At 40.3% G+C, this 14,033-nt stretch overlaps 1 protein-coding gene and 1 pseudogene across 1 annotated transcript in view; both read left to right on the top strand.

The window, feature by feature from the left end:
* Positions 1–8,882, top strand: part of rsph14 (radial spoke head 14 homolog) — a 15,239-nt gene extending 6,357 nt beyond the window's left edge. Inside the window, exons 5-6 of the mRNA XM_034118462.1 lie at positions 5,654–5,790; positions 8,527–8,882. Coding sequence (XP_033974353.1) covers positions 5,654–5,790; positions 8,527–8,816 — 427 coding nt within the window. The 3' untranslated portion in view covers positions 8,817–8,882. The remainder of the gene's footprint in view (positions 1–5,653; positions 5,791–8,526) is intronic.
* Positions 8,883–9,106: 224 nt separating this feature from the next.
* Positions 9,107–13,800, top strand: LOC117472612 (annotated as a pseudogene).
* Positions 13,801–14,033: the final 233 nt, after the last annotated feature.

A 14,033-nucleotide genomic window follows, 5' to 3' on the forward strand; every position in this document is an offset into this window, starting at 1 on the left:
GTGAACATGTGACGATCTACCATGCTGGGAGACGTGAATATGTCACGGTTTCGTCCCTTCAAACGTGACAGTTACACGGTATTGTTAACATGGCCCAACCAGTGGAGAAATACCCGGAAGTGCCAAGCAAATGGTCTACCGCGCCTATAGAGTGGCGAAGTCACGCCCATCTACTTCCGGTCCATGGGACCTTATTTCGGAAAAATAATGTATTGAAGTCAATGGAGAGAGAAAACTTATCTTTCGATCCCGTTTGAATTGTGCCATGAATTACACATATGATGTTTGTCAATCTTAAAAAAATCATTTCCATGTCAATAAAGTCACAGTTTGTCGTAAAACTGTTGAAATATAAGAAAAATACGCAACTAGAAAGACTACAAATCCCAGAGTCGCGTAAGTGATGTCACAATTGTTTTCCTCCACTAAAATAGAGATAGCTAAGATAAGATAACGCCATATAGATAGAATCTATCTATATGGCGCTGGCTAAGATAAGATAACTTTAACAAGATGCCTGTGTGCTTAGTACCAGGTTGTTATCATACCAGCAATGGGTCTTGCTCGTTGTTTTGCTTCCCGTCTGATGAAAGGACCAGGAGTGGCTTGATCAAGTTAGCTACCTAGCTAGTAGCTAGCACGTTAGTTAGCATTACAGCCTTGTCATTTTTATTAGCCTTAACATGAAGTAACATTAAGTAACCCAAAATGTTAAACAGTAAGAGTAGTAGTCATATTTCGTGAACCCTTTGAAGAGTACTGTCACCGGTGTGGTCATTCTATAATACACAATTTAAGCCCGGGGGAGAAATGCTAACGCTAACGCTAGCGATCTTTTCTACTTCATGCTATCTGCACAAATGGTTGACATTAAACATTAAAACGACCAGGCAGTTCAGAGAGAATCAAAGGAAGGCAGGCAGGCAGCTTTGCATGACATTCTTCAGGACGTGTTTCATTGTGGTGATAGTGAGGGTAGTCAATCGTTTTGTTGACAAGACAGTAGTGACGGCCATCTTGGTGACGTGTGTTGTTGACCAGAGATGTAGTTCATTGAGCGTTTCACACAAACAAATGTGTTACTTCACAGTTTTACGACACATTTTATTTTTTTTGACTTGCAAAATTATCTTTTAAATTGACAAACATCATATGTGTAATTCGTGGCACAATTCAAACGGGATCGAAAGATAATCTTTCTCTCTCCATTGACTTCAATACATCATTTTTCCGAAATAAGGTCCCATGGAGGTCCACCGGAAGGGGAGGGACTTCGCCACTCTATTGGTCGGTTTTTATAGAGTGGCGAAGTCCCTCCCCTTCCGGTGGACCTCCATGGGACCTTATTTCGGAAAAATTATGTATTGAAGTCAATGGAGAGAGAAAGATTATCTTTCGATCCCGTTTGAATTGTGCCACGAATTACACATATGATGTTTGTCAATTTAAAAGATAATTTTGCAAGTCAAAAAAAAAAAAAAGTGTCGTAAAACTGTGAAGTAACACATTTGTTTGTGTGAAACGCTCAATGAACTACATCTCTGGTCTCACAGAACAACACACGTCACCAAGGTGGCCGTCACTACTGTCAACAAAACGATTGGCTACCCTCACTATCACCACAATGAAACACGTCCTGAAGAATGTCATGCAAAGCTGCCTGCCTTCCTTTGATTCTCTCTGAACTGCCTGGTCGTTTTAATGTTTAATGTCAACCATTTGTGCAGATAGCATGAAGTAGAGAAGATCGCTAGCGTTAGCGTTAGCATTTCTCCCCCGGGCTTAAATTGTGTATTATAGAATGATCACACCGGTGACAGTACTATTCAAAGGGTTCACGAAATATGACTACTACTCTTACTGTTTAACATGTTATGTTACTTCATGTTAAGGCTAATAAAAATGACACGGCTGTAATGCTAACTAACGTGCTAGCTACTAGCTAGCTTGATCCAGACACTCCTAGTCCTTTCATCAGACGGGAAGCGAAAGAATGAGCAAGACCCATTGCTGGTATGATAACAACCTGGTACTAAGCACACAGGCATCTTGTTAAAGTTATCTTATCTTAGCCAGCGCCATAAAGATAGATTATATCTATATGGCGCTGATCTTAGCTATTGTGACATCACTTACGCGACTCTGGGATTTGTAGTCTTTCTAGTTGCGTATTTTTCAAAGTCTTATATTTCAACAGTTTTAAGACAAACTGTGACTTTTTTGACATGGAAATGATTTTTTAAGATTGACAAACATCATATGTGTAATTCATGGCACAATTCAAACGGGATCGAAAGATAAGTTTTCTCTCCCCATTGACTTCAATGCATAATTTTTCCGAAATAAGGTCCCATTACCCGGAAGTAGGTGGGCGTGACTTCGCCACTCTATTGTCAAAATTAGATGTTTTTAATTTATTTTTTAATCGTCACACTCGATTTCACCTATTTTCTTGTTGCCCTAGCTGGTCGACACCTCTTTTAGCAGAAACAAAGGCTACATTAATGTATTAAATCGATGTTAATCCATGTGTGTGGATCATAGACTGTATATATAAAGGTGTGGATGTGGAATTAACGGACGTGACGTTGTGCGATTGCGTTGCCAGGCAACGCAATTTACAAACTCTTCAACTACAACCCTAATTATATTTAAAAACATTTTAGAAGGCCTCACGAAATACTTTAATGTAAATTAAAATGTAAATGTGAAGGGATGTGTGTAATGTGGTGATTGACATTATTCACCCACGGATCTATGGGTTGGGGGTATTGTTCCGCACGGACATTTTAGTTAACCGGACTCCCTGTTGATGTGTAATCCGAAAACATTTAAAAAAAAAAAAATAATACTTTATTCCGAGTTTGCTTGCTTTTCTCTTTGGAGGTCATCACATAACGGCATTGTAATACACGGTTCGGCTGCATTAAATATGACATATCTGCCGTAGTTCTGTATTTATAGAGCCCTGATGAGAAGACTTCTGGACAAACAAGAAGCACTGCCGCCAAAACTGAAAACGTGACGTGGATCATAAATATATCAGCAATTAAACAACATCTTACATTTCTTTTCACACAATACGTCTCCTTGCAGTATCAATACTAATTCGGCTGACTTTTATATTTGATCCAATTGGTATATAGGCTGTATTTACACCATAACGGTGCACAGCTGATAGAAAGGCACATCTAGTGGTTAAAGCACGTTATTGAATTTTATTATTTTATTATTTTTCACAAAAATGAAACCATCAATAGCAAAAACAGAATTAACTGTCATTAGTAAACCACTCAAATAAAAAGACCATAAGTGGTTTTGTTTTACATATATTTTAAGGATAATAATAGCAATGTAACACTGTCTATGACACTTACTGTATAACACTGATTTGAAAAACATACAGAAAAAACTAATTCACTGCCCTTAATAAAGTATTTAAATATACATTTCAGGTGTGCTGTTTTGTTTAGATCATTAACATCTGGAGCTCTTTTAATGTCCTTTTTGATTATTGTTACACCAGGTCTTGTCAAAACCTTTATTCCATATTCAATATCCATTACTAAACAAAACAGCAATTCTACTCCACTACAATTCAGAGGTTAACCTGGTATTTTTACTCCACTACATTTATTTTAGTTACTTTGCAGATTCTGATTAATGATGTGAAATATAAACAACCCTTAAATCAGGCTTTAGTTACACCTGAGTAAAATTCAGGGAAAGGTGATTGTCAAGTGCCAACAATCAGGAGAGATATTTGATAGTTGGTGCTTGAGAAGACTAAAGTATATTCATTACTTGTTATTCTCTACTAATAGTTAATTAAAGACTGTATATAATGGCTATTTTGCATATCCCTTTCAAGATTTCAAGATTTTCTAAGGTTCATTGACATATCACATACACAACTAATTCAATAACGTGCTTTAACCACTAGGCGGTGCACACAAGGTACACACATCCATAATAACTTTGTATTATTAGTGTAGGACACTTGTGTATGTATAACATCTGAAGATGTGTAGTTTTATTCATGTTTTCACATAATTGTACAGGATATTGCTATATTATTTCACATGTTTTACTTATAATATCTGGTTTGTAAAACATCACAGACAGAAAGGTATATCCGTCATTTAACAGTAAGCTATTGAAATTCTGAATCCATAGATGTGTCTCCCATCACCCAAATCCCCTGACTATTCTCTCAACTCAGTATTTACATTCTTATATTCAAAGAAAATCAGTAATATCTTTAAAAACTACAAGTCCTTTTATATCAGCTGTGTACCGTTATGGTGTAAATATAACCTATCTACCAATTGGATCAAATATAAAAGTCAGCCGAATTAGTATTGATACTGCAAGGAGACGTATTGTGTGAAAAGAAATGTAAGATGTTGTTTAATTGCTGATATATTTATGATCCACGTCACGTTTTCAGTTTTGGCGGCAGTGCTTCCTGTTTGTCAGACTTGTTATACAGTCTATGATCCACACACATGGATTAACATCGATTTAATACATTAATGTAGCCTTTGTTTCTGCTAAAAGAGGTGTCGACCAGCTAGGGCAACAAGAACATCGGCGAAATCAAGTGTGACGATTAAAAAATAAATTAAAAACATCTAATTTTGACAATAAAAACCGACCAATAGTCTTGGTAGACCATTTGCTTGGCACTTCCGGGTATTTCTCCACTGGTTGGGCCATGTTAACAATACCGTGTAACTGTCACGTTTGAAGGGACGAAACCGTGACATATTCACGTCTCCCAGCATGGTAGATCGTCACATGTTCACGTCTTGCCGTGATACCGGGTTGTCCACTTTATTCCATTCTTAAAGAGGCCCCATTATGCTTATTAGGCGTTCCCTTCCCTGTAGTGTGTGTTCAATAGGTTTTTGAGCAGCTAAATGTTCTGCAAAGTCTAAAATCCTGAAGTTCCTCCAGTGGGAGTTTCTCTCCCACACACTCCAACACATTGTACGTGATATGCTAAGGGGCGGGACATCTCTTAGCAGTTTACCAATCACAACAGAGCCGGCCAACTAACCAATCAGAGCAGACTGGGCTCTGGTTTCAGACAGAGGGTGAAAAGAGGTGCTGCAGCACAGGCGGTATGAGGAAAATAAAGAGCTTTTTGAACATTAGAGCATGGAGAAGTGTCACAGTAGAGACACTACATACAAATAGGAACCTGAAAATGGGCAGAATTTGGCCCCTTTCAAGCCTAAATTGCCATTTACCTGAAGTAAATATCAACAACTCATCTCAGTGTTTCTACTTCAAGCTTTCGACACTTCACTTCTTTGAGCATGTTTGCTTATGCTTAAAACTCACATAGCTTGCTTTTCAACAGTGCGTTTGCTATGCTTCAATTCTGAAGTACGTGCCCAACAATCAAAAACACAGGATATGTGAGGCAGCGCGACATACGCACATGCAAGAAAAAAGTGAACTCTGCCTTTAAACTGAAGCTCAACTCATATAAGTTCCTTTCAGCATTTTAACTTCGACCTAAATGTTACCCTGCAGTTTATTTTGGCCTTCATAGGTTAAAAAAATCCTTTCTAACCTTACAGCGGATTGTAATTACACGTTCAAAGTTATATTCAAATAACAACCTGTTCTCTCCTGGTTTCAGTGTGTGTGAGGAAGGTATGCGGCAGGTGTGTGAGGAGGAGGTACTTCCTGTCCTGGTCGACCTGCTGCGGGACAAAGACGTAGAGGTTCAGGCCAACGCTGCCGGAGTCATCATGTACGCTGCGATCATCAACGAAGGTACAAACTCTCACGTGACGCTTTTTTATCACCGCAAATTCCTAATTCAAGGGATTATCAGATTCATGTTCAGACCTCAAGTTTGAATTATTACAACTTTGTTTTGGGGGTTTTATTCTGTCTATAAAAAATGCAACTACACCAATAAAGCTATAGAGTAAAAAAGAAGGAACAAATCTGTCTCCATGGTTTGGTTTGGTTTGATCTCAAACTGCAAACAAAAAGTTTATTGAATAAACAGATTTAGGAGCCATAGACAGGTTGCGGCTGACGTTGCTGTTTTCTGTGGGACAGCAGTGCTTTCAGGCAAATAGTGGAGCAAATGAAGTCAGAACAAACTGCTATGTTTGCCGATAATGTCGTCTACGGCAGCGGTTTTCAAAGTGTGAGGCGCGCCTCCCCTGGGGGGCGCCAGAGAGCTTCAGGGGAGGCGCAGCGTGAGAAAAAAAATAACGAGAAAAGATGAGAAAAGTGACACTTGCCCACTTTTGGCTGTCTGTGGAGACCGAGTTCCCCCACCTCGCCAAAAAGGCTGTAAAAGTGCTCATTCCCTTCATCTCCACCTACCTGTGTGAGTGCGGGTTTTCCGCATGGACTTTGATCAAAATCAAGTGCAGAGTATGATCTGCGTTTATTCCTGTGTGCATCAAAGACGCAGACTCATTGTTCCCACTAAAGTAGGGATGAGTGTAATAAGGAGGCAAAATTGACGTTCAGTGTGTTGCCGGGAACATATAAGGATTTATCCACGATGTTGAAAATGTTAAAAATGTTTTAAAAATATGTGTTGAGAACACGGCGTGCGAAAATATACGGGTCGTGCTGCAGCTAGATTTGCCTGTCCTCTGTAAGAAGGTGTCGGCGACTGACATGCAAGGAAGAACGGCTGTCCACAGGCTGTTCCAACTTTAACAACTTTATTAACTTCCAGGGTAGTGAATTGAACATGCTATTGTAATTGGGTGTGTGGTATATTTTCATGCACGGACACGCATGTTCCACAACACACAAACTGAACAACACTCAATTGTCCGATCGCTACCACTGTCCTTGCGATCTTGTTATAACGATAACAACAAAGTGCACGTTATTACTGATGCAATATGGTTGAGACCATTTGGGCTTATTCTAGAGGGGTGCAAGGAATAGTCCAAGTAGTGGGGGAGTTGTATACAATATGTTTAAAACATAAAGATAAAAAGGTTTTAAAAAGTTATTGTTTAATGTTTTAAGGAGGTGACGCTACTCAGCCAATCAAATCGGTGCAGTCAGTGAGTCAGCACGATAGATTCAAACACACACACAGAGACGAGACAAGGAGAGAGAAACAGTCTTCATTTTATCTTACTGGACCTCTTTGAAATGCAATTGAATACCCCTGCATTATAGCAACAACAACAATGATAATAATAATAATAGCAATAATAATTGGGAGGGGGGGGGCGCGGCTGTTCTTATGTTCTCTGAGGGGAGGCTCACCTTCCCACACTTTGAAAACCCCTGGTCTACGGTACAGCTTTACAAAAGCCTTGCAACAGCTTGATGGTTGCGTTTTCCCCGCACTGTGGCACTGATTTTCTAATCTGTTGTCCCCCACATTTGTTGATTTTTTGTTGTTTTGATGATTCAACCGGGAGAGTTTGTGCTCTGTCTGAACCCTAAAGCTGGAGTGAGGAACTTTGGTCCCCCCTTCTGAAAGTGAGAGTAATTACACAAGCAATGTCAAAGCTCCTTTAGACATAAGCCTGCATGTAAGTTCGCCACATCCCTGTAGACTATGATCAAATGTTGGAGCAGAAACAGACGTGTTTACAGTTAGGTACAAAAACGTTTGGACCTCTCTAGTAACTTCTACGGTGGCCGACAGGAGCATACTTGCTACAACGGCCAAAACACTTCCATAAGTGGAAAAACGCGCTGCAATTTCAAAAAAAGCGATGCAAATATAAAACTCAAATGTGACAGAACACATGCAAATGAAGAAACATCTTCACCATCTTGACAAAACAGGCACAGCATTTACTTAAAGCGCTGCAAACACAAAATGCTGCAAATACAAAACGCTGCAAATAAAAAACCCTGCAAGAACTTCAAACACAACTGAAACGGGAACACTAAAAAGTGATGCACAGAGCTGGGACCACAGCGCTTGTCGGGGATTGTAAAATTGCCAACTGTCACTGTTGGCAGATTTAGCCTGTTTCATAATCTTACCTGTTTCATCAGTTCATTTGAGATGACTAGGTTAGCTAGCTAGCTTACAAGAGATCTGCACTAATATATAATAAAGTAATTATGCGACCATATTGTTAAAATAAGCCCATTAAACTTACATTTTAGGTCACCAACAATAGTGACAGTTGGCCAACAGCGTTTCGTTGTGAGTAATGTGGCAAATTGGTAAGATGTTTCTTCATTTGCATGTTTTGGGTGTGTTTTTTTGTATTTGCATCATTTCTGAAGCCGCACCGCATTTCTCCTAATAGGACTGTAATGCCATTGCAGCGTGTAATTTCCCTATTCATCACAACTCTACGGGCAGGTGGAATTTTCATCTGGATCATCAACTCGAAAAACCTTTCTTTGACGCATCTAACGATTGTTTCAATAGTTTTGGCCATACTGACCATAGGTAGGGCAAAGAGCCTTAAAGTGAACACAGATAGTAAGTTTGATTTATATGGTTACTATTTACTTGAGTAAATGTACTTGTTGACTCTACATCACTGATTGTAGGTAAGCGACAGTGTCTGGACCTGGACGTCATACCCATCCTCCTCAGTCTGGTGTCCCAGGACGGAGAGGAGGAGAAGGACAAGGAGAGGAAGAAGGCTCTGGTCATGTACTCCCTGAGGGCCCTGACCGCGCTGGCTGAAGCTCCGCAGGGCCGCTGCCTCCTGCTGGAGCAGCTCCCCCTGCTGGGGAGGAGGAGCGAGGCTGCAGAGGAGGACCAGGACATCCGGAGGAACGCTCAGAACGCAGTTAGGGTCATCACCTGGACTCCCTGCAACACTGGTGACCTCTGACCTCCAGAATACAGCTGCTAGCCAGCCTCAGCTTAACAGATAATAAATAATTTGATGAATTATTAATATTTGTATTCTTTGCAACACTACAGTTGAAATTGGCTCAATAGGGTCAAATCAGATTTCTTGGAGGACTAATCCATATTTTCTAATGGTCTTTCATGTGTTTCAACTTTAAAAAGTCTTCTTTACAAATAGATGTCAGTTGTATGGGTGGTTCATTTTGTACATTGAAAACAAAGTAGCTGTGTATGGCCTGTTGCACTCTGATTGGTTTGTACATGATTGGGATGGGTTGGCATGGGAAGTGAGGTTCGTTGACAGTAAGAATATCAGGGTAAGCCAATCAGAGGCATGAATATATAAAATCAGTTTGGCAGACTGGGACTAAAAATCAGCCCGGGCATCTCGACTGGCCCACTTCGGTACCGCTAGTAAATTGTCAAGGGGTGGGGCTAGTGACTTATCCGACCAGCCCACATCGTCCGACCGGCCCACTTCGGTACCGGCCCATCGGGATTTGTCCCGAATGTCCCGATGGCCAGTCCGCCACTGCCCCGGTGTGTCAGGGAACTCACAAAGTGTCAGAAAACAAAACCCTCTCTCTTTTCCTCCGTACCCAAATCTCTAAAAACGGGGGTACAACAGAGCTGATCCAGATTTGCGTCCGATATGACGTAATATCGGAAATGTGGACCCACGGCCCTATCAGAAACGTCGCTATCAGAAACAATGCCCCACTGTTTTGGATGTAATATGGTCTTTGTTTAGATTAGCAAGCATCGCTAACACTCAGAGCTAACCTGTACTGGAGAGAGTATGTGTAAAGAAGCAGGAAATATAAAAAGGTAGTCACCTTGTGGTAAACCTGCAAGAGAAAAAGCATTTGAGCTCCATACTGTTTCAGAAATAATCCTTGATGTGGTTTGGAACATGATATGGCGTTTCATCACCACAGCATTTAGCTGAGTATCTCGTAGAATTCATTAGCTCCATCTCCTCTTTTTTTTTTTCAAGCTAAGGACCCTGAACCTGCAGTTCTCTGACAGGGCTGAAACAGAGGGATATGAGGGATGTCTAAAATGCATGATCTGTTTGGTATTTTGAGCAAAACATATCATAGACATGTTTTTTTATATATTTTTATATATCTGAATATATGCCTAAAAATAGCGTAATAGGAGACCTTTAATTGAAGTCCACGTTTCAGTATTTTCAGTGTATATATATTTTTTACCTCTCACACCAAGGCATCCAGCCCTTGTACGAGGAGCAGAGGTGGACAGGTACTGGCCAACAAATGAGGGCAGGCAGGTTGAGTATGACTTGGACCGGGCGGTGTACGACGAAGATTCTGCACACCAAAACATAAAGATATTGCACTCTAAACAGTTTGGCTCTTACGAGAAGTAAGTAAGTGTGCAACAATACATGGCGTGCTAATACTTTTTAGATCAGTAAATTCAAAGATGATTATTGTATTGGTTTGTATTATTTATAAGAATTTATGGATTATTTGAGTGTGGAAATGATTTGTGCAGAGCGGGCGGACGCTGATGTTGCAACAACCAAGCCATTATGGGTGGAGAGAATGTTGCTGGGAAAGAGGAGCTGATATTAGGAGGAGCAGATAGGCATCCTTTCTGAGATGGTCAAACAAAAGCCAATGATGATCACCTTGGTGGATAGATCCATTATATATATCGTTCTGTTCTGCTCTCCCTTTTCATTCCCGTAGTGCGACTTTAGTTTTTATTGCAATTCACTGGAATGTATAACTACCAGCTGAAACTGGTTGGTTGACATCATGAAACTGTACAGATGTGTAGTTGTGATCAAAATGAAGTTTAAAGATGGCCGTGGTCTGGGAAAAGGTGTCAGGAGTAGTGGGGAAGACTTGGCATTGGGGCTGGTGTGTGTTTCTAGTTGTTATTGATCATTCCTTTACCAAGTATATACATTGACCAGCAGGTGATAGAAGTGTGCAAAAGGTGCATGAGCAGAGCCTGTGGCAGTATCCTCGACAGCCTGGAAGGAGACTGCTACAAAGTGAGTGCTGAGTAATTCATATACATATATACTGGCTTTGGTGCCAGCATTGTTCACATCCAGTATGTTTCTTCCTGTCTGGCATATTGCAGCATATCTTGGCCGACACTTGCAACAAGTCGTTAAATTGTGCATTGCACCATGCATGCATGTCCTCATGTGTTTGCAAGATAAACAACACAGGGACAGAGAGGAGAGGGACATAATTTAAAGGGGCCCTATATTGTGCTTTTATGGATTTGCCCTTCCCTGTTGTGTGTTCTATAGGTTTTCTTTGCATGTAAATGGTCCGCAAAGGCTACAATCCCAAAGTTCCCTCCAGAGGGAGTTTCTCTCCCAAACACCCCCCCCCCCCCCTGCCTGAAAACATGGAGTGGCCCCATTAGTTCCTATGAGAGTTGCTCAGTGGTGCCTGAAGCCCAAACTGGAGCGACTTAGATTTAAAAAATACCCGTATCTGGGCCCATAGAGCATGCACACTTGATTCTTCCTTAAGCCCCGCCGTCAAATTCATTGATAGGGAAAATAACTGTTAGGTTGTTTATTTAGCTAAAAAAATAATTATACGGTGATTTACAGAAGTCTCTTTCCCAATGTAAGTCAATGGGAAAAAGTATTTTAGGGCCCAAAAGAGGTCGTATACTAAAATGTGTAGTGCAGTAACCGCGTTATGCAGTAACGAAAATGTGCTTTAATAGTCGGCGCACTTTCTGGGAGCGTGACTGAAACATTAAGATTGGACTCCTTTGTACGTGGTAGGCTAAGGGACATCTCTAAGCAGTTGGCCAATCACAACAGAGACGGCCAGCTAACCAATCAGAGCAGACTGGGCTCTGGTTTCAGACAGAGGGTGAAAAGAGCCATACAAATATCAACCTGAAATGAGCAGAATATGTGCCCTTTAATGCCTGATGAGGTTCACTAAAACGTTGCATTCATAATCTGAGCTAATGAATCGTGTGGATTATTTTCACCCTTATTTTTATTTTCAGTTCTTATCAGCCAGTGGTGGAAAGTAAGCACAATTGCTTATGTAAAGGCTTACAAATAATGTAATGTTTACTTCACTACTTTATTTGACAACATTAGTTGTTCATATATTGTTGATACAAAAAATAAATCAACTAATGAAAACTCATTAAAGTTAGCTCAACCTTTGCCAGTTGCAAAATTAAGATCATTGACACATGGATTAATCATTATTCCAGTGATATATAACATATGCTAATCTGAAAATGCCCACTCTGCACAAAACGAGATATTTAATTTTGGTATTTCAGTATATTTGGATGCTGATACTTGAATACAGCACTTTCAAAAGATGTGAACAATGTCAAATGTTGCTACATTTCAAACCGGATGTAATCATATTTTCCAAATAAAAAAGAGAGGAAGGTTGTGTTGACTCTCCTCATCTTCTTCATTACAGATAATAGTTAGCGACTGTGTCCCTGTGCTGAAGAAGTTTATCGAGGAAGGAAACACGTTTGATTACGTGATAAACGATCTGACTGGTATCCCACTGTCCACGGAGCCAGAAGAAGGTTTGTGTGTTTGTCCTATCAAATATGTCTAATTGCACATGAATGCAACTCATCTTATTAATCTTGTCTAATTTCCTGTTGTAGACTCTGCTTGGGAGTTCCTGCGAAGCGTCTTGGATATGTCAATAAAAGTCCTGCGTCCCTCTGGGAAATATTTAACACTGGTGAGTCTGTATGTGTAGTCCAATCTGTCTATACATTAATAATAACTATTTATTTAATACATGTTGTTTCAAAATTGTCCAACAGAAATATTAGAATGAATGGAAAATACTTTAATAAGGGATGAAGTAATTTTATATTTGTATGTATTGGAAAGCATCATTTCTACTTGTAGCCCTCAAGTTATGGTTAAAGAAAATCGTAAGCTACAATATGTGCATTTTCACTGGGGATGCTGGGGACATGACCCCAGCGCCTTTTGAAAGCATCATTTGTTAAATAAATTTGGCTTAAAGGTAGGGTAGGTAAGTTTGAGAAACCGGCTCGAGATACACTTTTTGTTATATTCCATGGAATGCTCTTAACACCCCGATAGCAATGAATATCTTAAGTGCTTTGACAAAAAATCCATAAAAAAAAAAAAAAAAAAAAAATTCTTTAGAAGAAAAAAATATGCATTGACAAAAAAGAGTAACATAAGGTCCAAAAAAATTATCTAAAACTAAAACTGTAGCATACTGATTCTCAAAGGGGCCTTATTCTGCTCATTTCCAGGTTCATATTTCTATTTTGGTCCTCTACTGTGACATGTTGACATGCTTTAATGTTCAAAAAGCTCTTTATTTTTCTCATAATCTTTTCACCATCGCTTCCTGAAACGCCTCCATTTGACTCCTTGTGTTTACTTCTGTAACATAATGACATCACCGTGTAACACTTGCGCTTCTATTGGCTATAACGCTCCAACACATTGACCGTGATAGGCTAGGGGGCGGGACATCTCTAAGCGGTTTACAAATCAGAAAAGAGTTGATCAGCTTACCAATCAGAGCAGACTGGGCTCTGGTTTCAGACAGAGGGTGAAAAAGGTGCATGGAGCCATGTCACAGTCGAAGCACAAAACACAAATATGAACCTGAAAATGAGCAGAATATGTCCTCTTTACCAAATTCAAGTTTTCTGTTCTCATGGAATGAAGCATATGGATGATTGTTACTTACCTATGCCCATAATGCCCCCCACCACTTTTCAACACAAAGTGACGCCCTTGATTACATGTGACGTTTCTTCTGTGCTGATGGTACCAGGCTGGCTGCGTGAACCTGACAGAGTCTCTCCGTCTGTACGAGGAGGAGCTAGGGAAGCTCTCGTGTCCTGTGGCGTTCACCAAAAGGGAGGCGGACATGCCCTTCCTCATGGGACAGTATCCTTTCATCAGTTCCCCCTAACCACCCTTTAATATGTCTTTATTTTGTAATATTTTCTGTCTCGCTCATGGATCACATTTTTTGCAAATTAATCATAATCCAGTCATTTCCTACATACAGGGCAGTCCCTGGCCAACATGAGGCCCCACGCAAAGTTATATGATGAGGCCCTCTGTTTCGCGATCGTCGTCGTCGACGGTGGGCGGGGGGGAGGGGTGTTGTGGTGCTAGTGGAGCCTCGCAGCGGCGAAACCA

The sequence above is a fragment of the Trematomus bernacchii genome, unplaced genomic scaffold (assembly GCF_902827165.1).
Source record: "Trematomus bernacchii unplaced genomic scaffold, fTreBer1.1, whole genome shotgun sequence".
In the NCBI taxonomy this organism is placed as follows: Eukaryota; Metazoa; Chordata; class Actinopteri; order Perciformes; family Nototheniidae; genus Trematomus; species Trematomus bernacchii.